Source organism: Corvus brachyrhynchos, unplaced genomic scaffold (genome assembly GCF_000691975.1).
Source record: "Corvus brachyrhynchos isolate BGI_N302 unplaced genomic scaffold, ASM69197v1 scaffold80, whole genome shotgun sequence".
In the NCBI taxonomy this organism is placed as follows: domain Eukaryota; kingdom Metazoa; phylum Chordata; class Aves; order Passeriformes; family Corvidae; genus Corvus; species Corvus brachyrhynchos.
Genome location: NW_008236769.1, coordinates 14,627,903 through 14,646,416, shown reverse-complemented (window position 1 = coordinate 14,646,416; position 18,514 = coordinate 14,627,903). Strand labels below are relative to the sequence as shown.

Below are 18,514 nucleotides of genomic sequence, written 5' to 3'. Positions count from 1 at the left end.
GTCATTCTGATATTTCATCATTTAAATATTTCTGCCTATGAGCTGTGTGCTGTCACAGCTACCAAAGCAGCACATGCTGTGAGGTGGGAAGCCCCAGCAGAATTTCCTCATTTTTGCGGTTTTTCGGCCACAAATTTGTTGCGGTTTCTTGCTCTTGACTTCAAAGTTTTCTGTGATGCCTCACGTCTCTGCTTTATGTTGGGTTGGTCTAGTGTTCAGCATTCTCCAGAGAAAAACACCTCCTGCTATAAATTCTGCTGAAGAAAACAACCCCACGGATCAAATCACATCTTTTCCTTGTTTTGAAAGCTTTTTTATTTCAACAGGGAAAGAAACAGCCGAAATTAATTCTTTCCTGCTTTTATCTTTAAGGCCATGGTCCTACATTTGTAATTTTTTGATAGGATAGAAGTAGATTAAAAGGAGGAATAACTTGATGGTGAAATATGAAGAAATCATTATTTAAAATTCAGTGACTTTTCTTGGTTTTATTTTTCTTGAGGGGATTTAAGGGTGCCCTGTGAAGTGCTGGGAAGGAGCATAGGGCTCTGTCCCTGATGCACTCTTGGGTTTGGGGCTCAGCGCAGAAGAAGCTGCCAGGCTGAGGCTCCACGTGCTGCTGTGGCAGAGGCTCTTTGGCAGCTGCTGGTGACAGATCTTCACAGAGAGGGGCAAGGACTTCCTGAGGTGAAGCCAGCCCTGCCACCAAGAGGTGACACTGAGTGGAAAGGGGGAGCTGGCACAAAACCCCTCCATCACGGAGTCTGCCACCATGGCGCAGCCGTGGCTCCATCTCTGCATCTGCCTCCAGATCCCAGGTAAGAGGGGCACATCTCTTAAGGGTTGAGGGCACCTAAAATAGTGCTGCAGCCTCTCCTCCACCCCACTCCAGCACGTGGGATGCATTGCACAGCATCTGGATGATGGAAGGTTAAATATATCATCATAGTATAGATCTACAGGATATTACCTATTTCCAATAATTTTGGATCATGCTTTTAATAACATGCTTTAGCTTTTGGTCAGCCCTGAACTGGTCAGGAAGTGGCACCAGTTGGTTGCTATGGGCCCCTTCCAACTGAAATAGTCTATTGCATTCTGTTCTATTCCATTCTGTATTCCATTCATATTTCAATACGTAATGGTATAGACACCACAGAGTTTTTACTGCACCCTCAGTGCAGATGGACTGTAGGAAGCTGCTGATGGAGAAGTTAAAGTAGCTCCTCTCTATGCTGCCTGTGTAACACAAAGATGATAAACACCCCATCAAATTTTCTAAATCATCCAAAGACTGAGTACTTTCCAAGGGCCACAGCTGGAACTGGTGCGTTATTGAACCATTCTGCCTTGCAAGTACTGATATCCTATAGATCTGTACGGCAGCCCGCTGAGAAAACTTCAATAAGTGAGAGTTTGCTTTGCACCTACAAAAGGAAAAGGGACCATTTTTAAGGTGCTGCAGGCTGGTCTGGCCAAGCACCATGATTCCCCATGGCCCCCTTGAATATACACCAGGAAAGGGAACTGGGAGGTTTTGGGGTTGAAGGTATGACTGAGGATGAGTTTTTCTGCTCTGTCTCCATCCCAGCTCACCCCTGGCTTGACCACTGGCACTGAGCTGAGATTTTCCAGGATCCCTTCTCATCCTTTTTGACTTATCTAACAGTGTCTCCAACAGCTCAAGGAAAAGTTTTTCATGGAGAGTTATGCTTCCCATGCCCAGCAGAGCCAGACCTCAAGGCACTCAAGGAAGCCCCCATGCACCATGGACACATACATTTCATCCCCTAAAAAAACACATGGGTATTTGACAGAGCCAACTTTAAGATAATTATGTTCTAAAACCTGAAAATTATGTATTTTAGTAGTAAGGAGACATTGACGTTATCACAGAGCCAGAGAATGTGGCGAAATGCTGCAGCTGCTGTGCAACACATGAGTTTTGGCATTGCAATGTTAATGCTCTGCAGCACTGGCAGTGATGGGGTCATTGGAGGGGGGGCAGAGGAAGGCTCTGGACCCCTGTCAGTCACCAGAGCCCTCTCCTCTGCCTGTCCCATTGGGAACATGGGAGACATCAGGACCTCGTGCCACACCGATAGCTTTAGGTGTTCTTGGGTCAAGCCAGCCCATCCCCACCCCACTGGGTTTGCAGGGCTGCACAGGGCTGCAAAAACTGCTCTAAGCAACTTGGGGATTTTGAAAGAAAAGGAACATTTCAAGGTAAAAAAAAAAACGACAAGAAACATGTATTATTGAGCTTTTTGCACAGCTTTAAAATGTGCCTGGGAAAGAGACGGGGGAAGCGGGAGCCTCCTTATCTTCAGAGGGCTGTTTTTCACTCGGTCTCGGACTATCTGCAGATTTGCAGGACTGTTTGCTGAACAGAAAGGATCACAAGTTGCCTGTTATCCTTTCCACAAGGACACATCCTCGCTCACACAGACACCCCTCACATCTGCTTGGGCCAAACAAGGCTTAGATAATTTCCACAAAAGCTGCAAAGCCCAAACAGGGTGATGCGACACCAAACCAAAGCTTTGAACCCCACCGCTGCCCCTCACTCCCTCTCCTTCCCCATGTCTCAAAATTCCTTTGAAAAATATTATTGTCTGAAAGCTAATATAAAATTGGCTCATTTTGAGATGTTTTGCACATTTTTTGGTCTCTTTTTCTGTCCCTGAGATGTTTATCAGTGTTGCATCTGTTAGAAGAAGAACCTGGCAAATCAGTTAAGAGGTGCAAAAAAAATACCTTGAAAGAGAGGTGAAATGTCTGAAAAATGAGAAAGGTAAAGAGGGCGGAGAGGGGCATCCACAGGAGCAGGCAGGGATGCTCTTCCCTGCACATACAGCCCTGAGGACACCCTCAAAACCATCCCTCCATCCCCTTCCCTGCCAGTGAGCTTTCTCCCTAGATGAGTGTTTACAGAGAAAACTCCATCTGTATAATTTGGCTTGACCAAAAAATAGCTGAGGAACCCAAAAGGCCTCTGAGGGAATATGGGAGCATCCTGATAAAAATGCTCCTGTTTCTTGCTTGTGTGACCTGCCTCATCTGTGTGTCTACATGATTTTATTAAGTCCATAAAGAAAATCTGTACTTAGCATGGAAGAAAAATAATGAAATTAAAATAATAACTATATATTCCTGTGTCTTTTTTCCTTAGGTTTTTATGCAAATCTACTTTTAACCCAAACTCCAGAGCATATTTTAACCCAAACCAACAATAAAACCGCAATCCTCTGTGAGCTGAAGAAGGAGCATACCGGGGTGTACTGGTACCGCTGGAGCCAGGAGAGGCAACATTTCGAGTTCTTGGTATTTTCCAACACACTGGGCAAAGCCACATATGGCACAAACGTGAGCCAGGACAAGTTTAGAGTCCATGAGGAGAGGTCCCACAGCTCCTACAGCCTGCACATCAGCCACCTCCATCCCTCGGACAACGGCACCTACTACTGCTCCGTCTCCCAGTCCTCCCAGCTCCTCCTGGGCAGCGGGACACGGCTCAGTGTGGGTAAGCAGCACCCCAGGGGTTCCAAAATGTGCCACCAGCAGGCTGTGATAAGGTCCCCTGGGTAAGGGGTGATGAGTGTTGGTAGCTTCTTCCCAATTTTGAGATGCAAGGTTGTGGCTCTGGGGTTTTTCTGAAGAGATCTATGAGACAGGGCAAAGCAGAAAATACAGAAAATAGCTAAATCTTAGGCCAGCTGCATGTGATAGTCAGTGGTAGCAGTTGCTCTGCTGTGGGCATGCCTTGAGCACAGCAGTGGTCCTAGTGCTTTAGGATTTCCATGGGAGCACCTGATATTGCCATGCCCTGTGTTTTTCTCATGCCCTGCTGTACTTTGGGTGAGAGGCTGGATGTGTGCCCTGCTCAGCTCACGGGTCCTTCCATGCCATAATTCTTCCTTACTCTCACTCCAAGTGACAAGAGCAGCATCGAGGCCAGAGACCATCACCCCTCACATCTCTGGGGTGGGTCTGATGGCAGCTTTCAAGACCATCCTTCACAAGAAATACTGAAATGGGATTTATTCCTCAAAGCTCACAACCCACTATCCCTGAGGAGCTCCAAACAGAAACCAGAGCTTTCTGCAGGTGGCATTGGGGTAGAGAGGCTTTACAGACATCTAAGTCATAGAGAAACTCTTTTCAGCCCATTTTCCCTTTGAGCACAGAGCAGGAGTTGATGCAGAAAAATTAATGTGTTTGAAGTAGGATTCAGCCTTTATTTTTGCAGACTTTTAGGGAGACAAATAACTTATTTAGCTAAAATACAAATAACTTATTTAACCAAAATGCTGCTACAGCTTCTGACTCTAAAGCAGACCCAGTGTCCCAATTTTCCTGGGTTTTTTTGCAAATACACTCTTGTACCTTGAACTGGATGAGAAATCCCTTTTGGATTCTTTCAGGCTCAGAAAAAAGCTGGCTTAAGATAAAGGAGAACTGTTTTTTAACAACTGGGCTCATATCTCTGTGCAAAGTGTGAAAAACAGGCTTGAAATTCAGCTTGATCAAGGACACCAATTAAAAAGTAAACAGCAGCAGGTGCTCTGGGAGGACTCAGGCTTTGCTGGATATTTTCTTTTTTTCCTTTTAATTCTCATGATAAAACAAAATGCCTGTAAGTTTCTTTTCTTTAAGCCTATTATAATGTAAGGGAGAGGTTGTCCAGATAAATCCCAGGGTCCTGATATCTCATCTTTCCATGTAAAAGAATGGTAATTTCTCTAGGAAGTTATATTCTGGGTAGAAAGAAAATAAAAAGTCGTTTTGAATCACCTAAAATTTTGAATGAGTGTGGTTTGAGCAGTCAGACACGCAGATATTTAATGACATTACTGGGATATTTTCCTGGCCAACTTTACTGAGAAATTAATGTCCTCCACTGTTACTCAGAACACCATAACAAATCCTGCCTTCATTTTATCAGAAAGAAAAATAATCAAATGCTGAGCAAAGATTAGAGCAATCTGAATAAGGAAAAGATGCAGGGATCCCTTAAAACCTCCCAGTGCTACTGAAATCTCTTGCTAGCCATGATTTTGTGCAATGCTGATGAGATGATGCTTGGCAGCAAATGTCACTCCAGCAAGTTTGGGGTTTTTCCCTGCCTTAGCCTTCTCCCCTTCTTTACCTGGTAAATTGGTTTATTAACACTTTTAAAAGCTCTTGGTAACTTCTGTGGCCACCGAGAGGCTCAGGTCAAGCTCCCACCCCTCGGGGTGACACAGCCCTTTGCAGGGTTCAGTGGATGAGGTTTGTTCTAAGGGCCAAACTTTCCAGCCCTTCTTACCTGCTGTTGGAGATCTCTGCTGCACTCAGAGCCACACTGACCACCCTCTTTTTCTCCTTATCCCCAGTTGATGCTTTGCCTCTGCCTCCAAAGACCACACAGACACCAGTCTCCAAAAAGCCTGTGCCGTGGATAACCGAAAGCAAAGCTGCCAGCAGGAAAGGTATGGCACTGGCTCAGCTCAGGCTGCCTGAAAAAAGGGGTTTTGCTGGGCTCTTGGGGCCTCCAGGGCTCAGTTGGAGTTTGTCCTGGGGTGGGGACAACCACACTGTCACCCTGCAGGAGTGGGTGTCTGGGGGCAGATAGACCCACTGCTCTGGACAGAACTGACTTCTGCCTGTAGGAGGGATTCCCTGGGATGTACACGGGTTTAGGGGCCAGGATGTATTTCAGTTTAGGTTATTGTGACCTCAAGAGCTAAGCTCCCTGCAATACTTTTTATACTGTGAGGGTGATTGAGCACTGAAACAGGTTGACCAGAGAGGCTGTGGAGTCTCCCTTACTGAAAATATTCAAAGGCCATCTGGACACAGTCCCGTGCCATGTGCTCTGGGGTGACCCTGCTTGAGCAGGGAGGTTGGACCAGATAACCCACCGTGGTCCTTTCCAGCCTTACTTATCCTGTGATTCTGTAATGCATCCTTCAAAGGATACCCCAGGGGGATGGTCACATCCTCCACTGCCCCTTTGAGTACCTGCCTTGCTTTTCTCCCTTCCCCACCCCACACTCCATCCCCCAAAGCTGCCAGGGCAGGGTGGTGCCAGGAGTCCTCTTCTCTCTCCAGGTCCCTGCAGTCCCCTGGTCTGGATCCCACTGGTCGCTGGTGTCCTGCTCCTCCTGCTGGGCCTGGTCCCCACTGCCCACCGCCTCTACCGTGAGTATCCTGCCAGCATCCTGAGGGGTGCCAGGCCCTGGGACAGCCCAGGAGCAGGATGGTGACCTGGGAGGGTCCTGGGTCTGATGGACACTGTCTCTTCCCAGGTCTGCGGCGGAGGCTGTGGCTTCGCATCCACAGGCAGTAAATCCCAGTAAATCCCACCGGCCCCCCTGCCTCGGACAGGCAGGGAGAAACCACAGACCCTCCCCTGCACAATGCTGAGAACTGTCTGGACAGGACACAGGAACGACATTGCAGGGAACAGACGTGGGCTTGTACCACAAAACAGACATTTCTTTCCTGGGACAAACCACGACTTTAATATTTTTCCTTGACGCAACAGCTGGCAGAAGGACCAGGCTGGATTCTGCAGCATCCTGAGCACTTCTCAAAGGACACTGAGGAGGGAGAATGCCATGGCTGGGATTGCACAGGGGGAAGAGGGCTGCTGTACCAAAGGGATTCAGATGGGCTGGAGAGCTGTGAGCTCCTTGGCTCTGTGTTCATCTGTAAGACAGCACAAAGGTGCGCTTTTTTTTTTGCTCCTATTAATACTGGTTGATAAAACTTTGGTAACGAACACTTTGAGAGCAACCAGCAAGGATGGGGCAGAGGCAGCTTGTAAAGACCCTGTGCAGGTTTGTTCAATACCAAAAGTGAATATATCACTCAGTTATTTGTTCTGCAGGCTGGTGTCTTTTGGTCCTGCTCAGTAAGGTACACAGTTGCATGGTGAACAAGGAACCATGACGGCAGGCTGGTGTCTTTTGGTCCTGCTCAGTAAGGAACACAGTTGCATGGTGAACAAGGAACCATGGCCTCCAACCAAGAAAGAGTTAAAGCAGAGCAAAAGCTGCAGGGAGGAGCAGATCTGGGAGGATGTCTTCTCCCATGGGAGACTGCAAACAGCCAGGAGTGGGAGAGGAAAGCCAGACAAAGCCATGCACACAAGGCCAAACACCTGGCACAGCCTGAAAGTCAACACCACCTCTGAGAGCAAACAGAGGCCCCCAGGGGCTGGCCCTGAGCCCAGCAGCACAGCATGGCCAGCAGGAACTGCCCTGGGCGATGCCTGGGTGTGCTGAGCCCCAAGTGACACCCCTGTGTGCTGAGCCCCAAGTGATATCCCCATGTGCTGAGCCATCAGTGACACCCCTGCGTGCAGAGCCCTCAGTGATGCCAGGAGCAGGGAAGGTCTCCCCAGGGATGGTACCAAGGCTCAGCTTCTGCCCAGGGCTCCACGGCAGAGCTGGGGCTGGAAATTTGGCATCCTGCTGAGCACAAGCAGCGAGCACTCACCCACAGATGCACCCCCAGCCCCACATCTGCTCAACCACCGGCACTAGCACTGTGCCAGCTACAGGGAGGACAAGGGGAAGGTGGTCTAGAGTCCTCAGTGTTGGGGCTAACACAGTCTTGGGACGAGTTTGTGGGTGCAAAGCATCACAGTGGCAGAGCAGCATCACTCTGGCCTTCCCCTCCCTCCCCTCCCAGCCGCAGGGAGCTGCCACTTTCCACTCTAATACTGATTTTTTCAGAGTGCTTGGTCTCAAGCCCAGCTGTGGGTGCTTCCCCTAAATGATGCAGTGATAGAGCCGGCCGTGGATCGTGCTGAGCCAGCTTTCCCAGGCTGTGACACTCACCCAAGCTCTCAGGCCACCCAGCTTATGACTGTGGAGGCACCAGCACAACCCCCTATCCCACCACAGGTGCTGCAGGGAGGGGATTCTGAGCATCTCTGATCCCTATACACCACAATTTATCCTCTGTGAGAGCTCCAATGAACTAAATCCATCATTTTCCTACCCTGCAAGTAATGAGCAGAGCTTTGCCCCAGCAGCAGATGGTTTTTATGATATGTACATTTTTCAGGACAGCTGTAAGAAAACCCCTTTGAAGCTTCCCACGGGCAAGGGTTTATTCTTTAAAAAACAGGGATTTTCCCTCTGCCTGCAACTACTTTTGAAATCCCAACTCCCTTTCCCACACTTGAGGTGTCCTGACCTTAATGTCCATACCTTGTTCAGCTCTCCCACCTCCCAGCCAGCACAGGAGATGATCTCCCATGGCCAAGCAGCCAGGGCTGGGGCTGGGCAGCAAATACAGGCTGCACAGACCAATCCTCCTCTCCCACAGGAAGGTGAGTGGCCTCAGAGATAACCCTGCCTAGTCCACTGCTCTTCCTCCTTCTCCACACTCAGGACATCCTCACAGAGTCTGACCTTCACTGAACCCCTCCCCGAGACAGCACCATCTGGTCTTGGAAGACTTCAGCCACTTAGCCCAACTCCAATACCACAAGCACAAAGGACAGGGATTTATCCCTCAGCTCTCTGCCCACCCACAGCAAAGAATTTGCTCAATGTCTGAATTCCCCAATTCCTACACTTTTCCTTTGTAATTTGGAAAAAAAACCCTAACCAAAAACCACCCAGACTCCACATCACCTGTGTGCAGTGAAAACAGGAGAGGACGGCAGCAGCCAAAGATGTTGTCTAGCCTGTTGAAACACAGGTTTGGGCAGTTTGCCAGTAGAAATTATGAAAAAATAATAGAAATTTCTATAATCATCAATAGAGTGTTTTAGACAGTAAACCTGGCAGAGATTTTATCAGCAGGTTTCACAACTATGCGAGCTGATGGAAAAAAATCACCTCCCATTTCATAGGCTTTTTTTCCCAGAGCATAAAAAAGCAAGAAACAGAAACACTAATAAAAAGATGCTGAGAAAATTATCCCAGTCCCCTAATATCTGCAACTTTTATGCTGAGAGCACAATGATGATGCCAGCCAAGGATCATGGATGCCATGATAAGTTGTGGCGTGTCGTTTCCAGCTTGAAAATTAGTGGGAAAATGTTTCTGTGCATCTCTGCTAGAAGCATGATCCCTGGATCCATGGAGAGAGAGGTACAGGTGACAGCACTGTCCATCACAGTGTCACTCCAGCCACGATGTGCTGGCACATGAGGGTCCTGAATTTATTCCTTTGTTCCTTCAAGGATGGATCAGCCTTCTCCTGTCTTCCACTGTCACCATCCTTCCTGCAGCAAGGAACATCCAAGCCTAGAAGGCAAAGTAATGGGATTTTATATATAACCACAAAACTGCACTTCAGCAGTAAATGAAGGATTTCAGCTTAAATGACAAAAGGATTACAAAACTTGGGCAAAGACAAAAGGCTTTTGCATAGGACAAGGAGGGTTTTGCAGATGTATGGGTTCAAGAACAAAACTTCAACTATGTTGGGCAAGGAATTCTAAAAGAAATCAAAAATCACGTTGCAATAGTCTGTTGCTGTTGTTATTATTATTTCTCTTATATTTTATAGAATATATATAATATATATTCTATATAGAACACATCCCACATATGTTCTATATAGAATATATAGACTGTATATAAAGAATATATAGAATACACATTCTATACTAGAAAAAAAATCCAGTTATTCTCTCAACAAAAAGTGCAGACCTCAAAAGCATTAAAATATTCAAAGGGCGTAGATACAGAGCAAAACCACAGGTATTTCAGGCATTGCAGTAAATAGTCTTCATGGTTTTGTTAAAGTTCTGTAAATGCATTTTTAAAAATTGCCAGTCTTTACAGAATATCTCAGTTGTTAATCTAATATTGAAAGTGCTCAATTTTTCTTTATTCTTTTAAAATGCTCTGCCATTTTTCTTTATTCTTTTAAGATGCCCTGCCATTTTTATGCAGATGGTCTGTGGTTTTTCTTTTACAAAAAAGTAAATCAAATCAGGTGCAGTTGAAAACGTTCAATTGAAAGCAAGCTATTGACAAGAGAGTAAAGTTATCTCTGAGTTTAAAGCTCCTAATACATAAAAAAATAATTTTTCAGTCATAAACTGCTGAGCAAGGCATAATAATGGAGAAAGGCTGAATAACACCTCTATTAAATGATTAGACTTGAAATCTGTGCAAAAAGAAAGGAGGTACATTACCCACGGGTGCTGTTTAAATTCCTTCAGATTTATCCTCACCCAGAACAGTTCCATGCACTGTAGCTACTTATTAAAGTAGCTGGCAGGAGAAATGGATTCACAGCAGGACTTCTAAGCATTCAGATCAGATCTGTCAAACAGGAATTTCTAAATGTCTTTTTCTCTCACTGTATAAAATCAGATGTGTCCCAGAAGCTGCAAGGAAATCCCAAAAAAATCCACTAGGGAAAAAGAAACTACCTCCAAGCAGCATAAATACTTCTTGCCCTTATTACAATAGACTTCACTGCATTTTGTTCAATAAGCCAAAAATAGCAATGTGTTAAATTTCTGGTTCATATAAACCAGAAATTGGTTTTTTTCAATATTATTCTAATTATATTTTAATATAATTTCCAGTTATGAAATTATGTATTATTTGCTGAAATAACCAATACTTTTGCTATCAATAAATCCATAGTGAGTGCATTCAGGGTGAGATCTGCAGCTTCTGTGGGATTATAAACAAATATTTGTTATTCCAGCATTCATTTAAGTGGAACACATATTGGACCAAGTCAAAAATAAATTTATATAAGGTATTTATTTTGCTCCTCTACTGCCTTGCTATGAGAAAGGTTAATTTGAGTTCATACACCAGTGGCTCTTACACATGAAGCAAAACTCACCCAAGCTTTAAATGTTTGCAAGATGACAGGAGCCTTAACATTCCTCCCTTAGGCATCTGTGGTTTTCTATTAAATTCAACTTCTCATTCAGCCTTTAAGCTACACATGTGCACGAAAGGGGGCTGCATGACACTTTTAAGAGAGAGAGTATCATTATTGCTATTTACACTTCCTGATCTAGTTAATAAATTAAAACCATGTATGAAACACTCCAAAAAAAATCCCAGTGATGACATCAGCTCAGACTGTTTTCTCAGCCAGGTACAGCATACCTAAGTGCGGCTGCAACAGGGATCTCACACAGCAAAATTATTTAGTTCATTTAACACAAAACCCCCAAACCCCTGAGATGAATCACTCAGCTGGAAGTCAATGTGAAAAGGAAATTTGTTCAGCTGGCAAAGCCCTCTCCATCCTCTCCCAAAAGCTCCTGGGATTGGTGGGGGCTCTCAGGCAGCCAGGTTGACACAGGCACCTCTGAGTTTGTCTCCTTGGCTTTTAGGCTCCAGCAATGAGTCAGGGCTAAATTCTGTCTTGCCCTAGGCTGAGCCTCTGCATCAGGCAGCAGAAAACTCAATCCTGCAGAAATCTGGAGAAGTTTTGCAATACTGAGTTTTTTCAAGGGCTTGAGCTTTGCTGGGAAACGCCAGAAAATTCCGGATTGCCCTCTGTAGAGCATTGGGAGCAATGGACACCTCCAAAGTAAAGTGATGACAAAAGGAAATGGCCTGAAGTTGTGCCAAGTGAGGTTTAGATGAGAGGCTAGGAAAAATTTCTTCATGGAAAGGGTTGTCGGGCACTGGCACAGGCTGCCCAGGGCAGTGGTGGAGTCACCATCCCTGGAGGGGTTTAAAAGACATGCAGATGTGCCACCTGGGGACAAGGTTTAGTGGTGGCCTTGGCAGTGCTGGGTTAAGGGTTGGACTCGATGATTTTGAAGATCTTCTCCAACCTAAAAAATTCTGTGAGTCTATGCTGAGCCCACAGGCTGGTGAGAACCACCACAGGCATCGTGCTGCTGCCAGCCCTTGCCCCATCCCACCCCTTCCTCCACGCTGCGAGCTCAGAGCCAGCCTTACCCTGCCCCAGCTGCAAGCCACGCTGGGTTTTCTACTCCTCTTCTCTGCTGGTGGTTAAAGCATCCAGCCAGGAGGTCGGGCACCAAAATCTGGTGTGCAGCCACCCTCCCTCCCCGCAAGGCTGAGCAGGGATGAGGGCTGTGGCTTAAGAGACATATCTGTCCCCAGAGATACACATGTGATCTCACCCACCACACATCCTGCTGCGCCCTCCCAGCACGGAGAGCCAGGGCTGTGGGCTGTGCAGGCAGCATGAAATGCAGCACAGAACTGTGATGTTGGGCAGCTGCCTCTGGGAACAGGCACAGCATCCTCGGAGGAGCTGGGTGAGCGCTGCTCTTCCACCTGGCAGCACAGCCCATGGCAGCACCACAGCTGAGTCCCATCATAGCATAGAATCAGAGAATCATTTGACCTCCAAGATCATCAAGTCCAACCTTAGACCAAATACCTCAATGCCAAAGTGCAATGTCTGCTTGTTTTTAGAGCACTACCACTGATGGTGACTCCACCACTGCCCTGGGCAGTCTGTTCCAATTCTTAGCCACTCCTTCAATGAAGAAATTTTTCCTAATATCAAAGTGAACCTCCCTTGGCTCAACCTGAGGCCATTTCCCCTTGTCCTAACAATATATGACCCCTCTTCAGGCACACCAGGGAGGAGATGTTGAGCTCTGGGGACTCCTGGCTTACAGGCAGGGTCACAGAAGAACTGCTGCCATTCTTCAACAAAGTCCAAGTGCAATCATCCAGCACAAGCACAAGGTAAACTCACTGACTGATGTCTTAAGGAGAGGTGCTGGGCTGCACTGACACCCAGCTATGGGGCTTCAAAACATTATGCCTTACCATCAACACTGAATGCAAAATTAAACTGGGATATTTCCTATTGTTCACTTAAAAAAAAATTGACACAAAATATTCCTGGGGGCTGGGATTGTACATTCCTGCCCTGAGCAATGAGCTGCAAATGACATTCCTGTTATTAAAATACATGTCTCAAGTCATCTGGATGCAGAAGGAAATGAGTCAGAGCAGTGGTGGAACAGCCATTACAAAACAGATGCATTTCCTCAGGTCCTTTCATTTTAATCTGACACCTATCACTGTCATAGCCAAGATAATTTTGATACAATTACAAACATGGGTCACACCCCACTGTGCAGAGCCCAAGGTGACATCCCCAAGGAGATGTCAGGGGAAGGAAGCTGCCTCTGTGTAAATTCCCCTGGTCGCCAAAGCTGGGTCACTCCTTGCTTTCCCAAAGCTGGAACACAAACTGAGGTAGTTGACCAGGGTCAAACATCTTTCCTGGCCATTATCCCTTTTCCAAGAGGGATAAATATTCTCCTGTGAGAAACCACAGGATCTGTTGTTGGATAAATGTCCTTGTGCAGGGTGAACAGCTAAGGAAGATTAAAGTGCCCAGCATTAAAAAATGAGATAATTGGAAAATTAATAGTGTTTCAGAGGAAATGGATGTGGAGTTTTGTAACAAATGGCTTCCTAAAAATGACACATTGTAATTAAATCTCACATTTAAGAATGTAAAAATGACTGGTTTGGTTCAGAGCAAAGGTTCATCCAGACAGCCATCCTGTCTCCAACACTGGATATGAGCAGATGGCTAAGGAATAATGGCAAGAAAATCATATGTGTCACTCTCCCTTAATATTCAGTCTATTTTTAACTAAATAGATTTCCTGAGCCTGTTGCTGTCTATTGAGTAACCCACAATGAACTTCTCTTCCAAGCATTTGTCCAGGCTCTGTGTCCACAGTGTCCTTTGTCAGGGACATCCCTGGGTGAATTTCTTTTGTGTTCAGCCTCACCCACTATCATCTGCTGCCCCTTACTTTCTCTATTGGAAAAGGCAGGAAATAATCAATCCCTCTTTGCTCCTTTCCAGCCACTCACAGTTCTGGAGACCTGTAGTGGATACACCCTCAAATCATGTTTTCAGGGTAAAGAGTCCTAGCCTGCCACACAAAATCCATCCCAGGCCTCTGATCCTACATTTTGTCCTGCTCTGAACCTTTTCTTGTTCTACTACTTCTTTTTTGAGTCCCCTGTGTGAGATGAGGGGTCAGACCAACACACAGCATTCAGGATTTATACAGTGCATTGGACCACGCCTTGGCCATGGACTGGACCACTGGACCATACAATGGCAAAGCTGTTCTCTGTTCTATTCTCTGTTTTACACCTGCTTTCCTTCCTACCTGCTGACAACCATTTGCTTTTCCTGCTGGACTATGGTAGTACCTGTTCTAACCCAGGTTTTATAGTCAAGTCAGGACTGGTTTTCCTTCCACACAGCACTTCACAATCACGCACTCCAAACTTCACCTGCCCCTGTATCCCCTCTCTAAAATCCTTCTGCAGTTCTGTATTTACAACACATGAATGCAAGGAAATTAATGTGCATTAAAATAAAGTTTGCAGAATTTTAGACATGATTTGCCATTTAACCTCTGAGTCCAACACTCACAAACAGGGTGGGAGGAGTGCCTGTAGGAGAACAGGCATGGAAAGAATAATCACACACTTCTCTTCACAGTACTGGTGGGGATCAGGCTGTTAAAAGTGAAGCTCAGCACCAAATCTAGTTTGTTTTGTTGATGGCAGGAGAGCATTAAACTAGCTGCTGCTTTTTGATGCCACCATCCCTCCTGCCCTGTCCCTTTTGATCAGGGTGTTGTGGCTTAGGGTTGCATCCTACAGGTCTAATTCAACAGAGAGGGTTGGGTTTTCTTTCAAATAAATGCAAAACTGAGAACAAATAAGATGCATACACCAGCAAACACTATTAATAGGACCACAAAATGGATGAAGCAAGTTGTCTCCAGCAAGCCATGGGTTTCCATCCTGCCAGTTCTGCCAGCAGGAGAGATGGAGAACAGAAATGGGAGCCCTTCCTCCATTCCATTAGCTGCAACCTGCTATGGAAATTAGTTCCCTCTCAAAGATTTTAACAGTAAAGGTGCACAGCAATACCCTGCTCTGGGAAAGTCCTTTTGTACTACACAGATGGACCCAAAAACTCCCTGAGGAATCTCCACCAGGAATCTCCTGCCCAGCGTCTTTGGGGAAGAAGGTCAGTGTGCAGCAAAGAAGGAGACATGGCAAGACTCTGGATTGGTGTGGGCAGAAGAAGAAGTCAGCTGTGGGGATTACACCAAGGCTATGGGACCCTGGAAGGGAGCTGAACTCAGAGGACAACAATAAAACAGTGCCTTGAACCCAACAGAAATCTGATTGTGGGAATTGGAAATGAGATAATGAGACCAGTTCACCTACTTGAACTGTTCAGACAAAAAAAAAATAAAATTATGCACTGGAGCCAAGCAGATAATTTACTTTTTCTTAAGTCTAGATACAATTAGAAAAATGTTAGGTCTTTTTTCATTCTGGTCTGAATCAGTGATATTTAGATTGGAGTGGCAGAAAGCCAGCCTGTCCACTGTTAACTGCAGCTGGGGCACTGGCAGAGTACATGGATACCAGCCCCCAAAAGAAGCCATCACAGATTGCTGATTTATTGAATGCCAGCACAAATGAGCTCTGCAGCATCAAGAGAGAAGTTGTGGGAAGGCTCTGCAAGGAAAACTCACAACACATCCAGGTCTTCTATCAAACTTTCAGCTGAGGTGCCAACAAGCGTGGAGATTATGGAGATTTCCAGCCCTGTGGTGAGTTAAAGGGCTGCACCAAGGAGAGGTGAGAGTGCAGGAGTGTTTGTGGTTTGCATTCTGGATTTTGAGGTATGTGATGTGCACACCGAGAGCACCCAGAAGAGTGGGCAGTATTGGCCACCAAACTGGAAACACGTGGCTACAATGGAAAAACAGCGTGAGTACCTGGTGGGTGACTGTTGCATTTGACATTCTGCAAAGCTCTTAAAGTGCTGAAGCTTTGCAAAGAAAAGGGGGGCAGCAAGTGGCTGATAAACCACAGCTTCACCTCACACCGGAAAAGCTGTGTGCTGGAGTCTCAACATGGTATTTTTCCCTCTGTTTGAAAAACAATGCTTGTAATTTGTGACTAAATTTTGAAATCTTCATTAAAACTTTCCATTCCTCCCCATGAAAGTGGAATGGAAAGTTTTAATGCAATCCTTCAAGGGTTAAGAACAGGAAGAGTCAGCAGTGCTGTGGCAAAGACAGTCTGGTGTCACTCCTGAGCTAGCATCACTGACCCCTCGCAGGGATGCAACAGCTCCTGCTCATCCTCAGGAATGTGGCATCCCTGCTTGGCAATGGGATGTCCTTCTGGAGCACCAGGGGACACCATGGGCAACACAACAACGGATCTGATGGAGCACAGTCATTTTGGTGCTCCTGTTTTGTTCACTGACTATGGCAGAGTGACGCCCTTGTCCCCAGAGGAGCTCCAAGCACACAACACTGTGAGACATCCAGGCAACGTCTGCTATGACTGACACTGAGAAACTGAAAAGCTTCTTGCCCCATGAAAAAGTCCCTGAGATCTTTCCACAAAATGACTGAGAAATCAAACATATTGAAAACACAGCATGTCCTCCAGCTCTGGTCCTCAAGTCTCTCTTATTTCCCATTCTTTCTCTGTCAAATGGATGTAAGAAAGCAGAGAAAATGAATCCTAAATTCACCTCCTGCTAAGCCCTGATCAAAAACAGGTGGATCCTTGTCACTCTATCTCATCCCTGCATGATTTTTCCTCTTATCTCCCTGCTCCTGTCTTCTACTAATTATTTGACATCAATTAAATACAGACCTAGGCTGGCCCTAGTACATAAAGATAAACCTCAGTCATAAGCAACTTAGGTTGGAGTTCACCAGCAATCAGCGTCCTGTAACCTTAGTAAAATTAAACTTATATGTAGGTTTGGGTGAAAAAAGAAATGACCTCCTACTTTCTAATCAACCTGTCTGGTCTCCTGATTTCTCTTGTAAGATGCTCTGCAGAATTAACTGGTTGTCTGAGTATTTTTTCTTCCTTAGTCATATCATACCAGTGACACTACAACAGAAATTACTAAGTACATTACTAATAAAACATGTTATTAATGCTAGTGTTCATTGATTTGGCTTAGGTCCTCAGTCAAACAATGACAGCCTATTTTAAAATACTGTCTAGAGGACAAACAGGCAAACCAGAGCATATGAAAAGCAAGGCGATTCCCTAATTAATCTGATTAGACACCTCCTCCCAATTTTAGTCATCAGTGTTAAACTTACATTAACCACTCTAAATTATTAATACAAGTGTTGATTTTAAATCAGAGCTTTTTCCTGGGGGTCCTGCTTATGTCCTGGAGATTTTCCTAATCAGGTAATTGCTACTGCAACTTTATTTTTTCTTCTTTGTTGATATGCAAAATAGAAATAGCTTTGTGCTACACAGCACCTTATCACAGAAGTCAGTAAAAACGCGATGTGTGACAGCCCTCTTGCAGCTGTATCTCCCAGCTGACAAGAAGCTTTTGCCTTGCCTTTAAAGGATATATATATATATAAGGTGGCCTTCCCTAGAAATCAGCTTCATCTGGGAGCAAAGAGGACCAAGATCAAGGACACCCCTACACAGAGGAGAGGAATATCTGGGCACCAGTTTGGTACCCTGGACTGATTCATAATGAAATTTACTATTTGTCAGAGACAAGAAAGAAGTGGGATATCCCTACTAAGAAAGGCAGTAGCCCTTCCTGGATGATCCTTTAATTGTACAGGTTCTCCCAGCACATCCATCACCACATCTCTGAGGACATGCATTGCCTGCTCACTCTACAGCAGAGTGAGAACCTGTATTTGACAAATATTTTGACCCCTCCTCACTGGCCAGCACATTCACTTCCATTTTACTTTTATTTGGTCTATTTAAGATAGACATCACAAGTCTCCCAGCCTAACAAAAGCATGAATTTCACACATCTCAGCAGGCCTAACACAAGCTTTCTTCACTCACCAACACACACTGAAGCCCAGAGAAATAAACTCAGTTCCTAAATCATTTTCAGTTATTCAGCTCTGAGCCCCAATAGAAACAGCATTAAACCCAGCAGCACCTAGTTTCTGATAGACCCAGGAAAAAGGGGCTTTCTTTACAACAGGGTAAAGGGAAAAAAAATGCATATAGAAAAATGATCAACAGGAAAGCCAGGAAGAAAGAAAGAAATCAGCCCAGCCCCTTGCAGGCTTTGAAACCCGTGTTACCGTGTGTGCAAAGCTCCAGCAAGCATGGCTCACCCCCACGTGCAAGTGATCACCTGGAGGCAGCAGCAAGGGCCCTCTCCACTGAGGCACACAAGGGGTTTTTTTTGGCAGAGAGGAAGCACCTGTGGTGAGAGAGCCATGAGCTGTTAAAACAAACAAAAAGCAAAGCACACCCTGGACACTGGGCACTCCTGTGAGATTTCTGCTCACAGACCACCTGCTTTGTGCAAAGAGATTTGCAATTACAAAGAAGAATTAAACAAAGAAGAATTGCAAACAGAACAATCAAGCACCTGAAGAACCCAGCTGTGTGCCAGCAACACGTGTGCTTGGAGATAAATGATATGTATGATCTATGCCATGAAACACCTGCGTCTCACCGGGTAACAAAATCGTGTGGGCTCTGCCATCCACATGGGATCC

At 45.6% G+C, this 18,514-nt stretch overlaps 1 protein-coding gene and 1 long non-coding RNA gene across 3 annotated transcripts; one reads left to right on the top strand and one right to left on the bottom strand.

Annotated features, from left to right (window-relative positions):
* Positions 1–212: 212 nt before the first annotated feature.
* CD8B (CD8b molecule) lies at positions 213–6,653 on the top strand. 2 transcript variants are annotated; one of them, XM_008645112.2, is made up of 5 exons: positions 217–818; positions 3,173–3,523; positions 5,376–5,471; positions 6,094–6,183; positions 6,291–6,653. In XM_008645112.2, exons 1-5 carry the CDS (start codon positions 773–775, stop codon positions 6,329–6,331), a joined length of 624 nt encoding a protein of 207 aa, XP_008643334.1. In that variant the 5' UTR covers positions 217–772; the 3' UTR covers positions 6,332–6,653. The 2 variants fall into 2 exon arrangements, with proteins under 2 accessions (XP_017583274.1, XP_008643334.1); XM_017727785.1 differs by having other exon boundaries at positions 213–818; positions 6,094–6,653.
* Positions 6,654–8,675: 2,022 nt separating this feature from the next.
* Positions 8,676–12,029, bottom strand: LOC108445088. The gene is made up of 2 exons (XR_001859840.1): positions 11,898–12,029; positions 8,676–9,251 (listed from the first exon to the last, which is right to left on the bottom strand). It is a non-coding gene; the product is annotated as an uncharacterized LOC108445088 (long non-coding RNA).
* Positions 12,030–18,514: the final 6,485 nt, after the last annotated feature.

Bases quoted from the DNA above. Each gene is read 5' to 3' on its own strand.
- CD8B (XM_017727785.1), top strand. From the start codon at position 773: ATGGCGCAGCCGTGGCTCCATCTCTGCATCTGCCTCCAGATCCCAG. The intron at 819-3,172 runs GTAAGAGGGGCA...TTTTTTCCTTAG, and splicing joins CATCTGCCTCCAGATCCCAG to GTTTTTATGCAAATCTACTT. The intron at 5,472-6,093 runs GTATGGCACTGG...TTCTCTCTCCAG, and splicing joins CAAAGCTGCCAGCAGGAAAG to GTCCCTGCAGTCCCCTGGTC.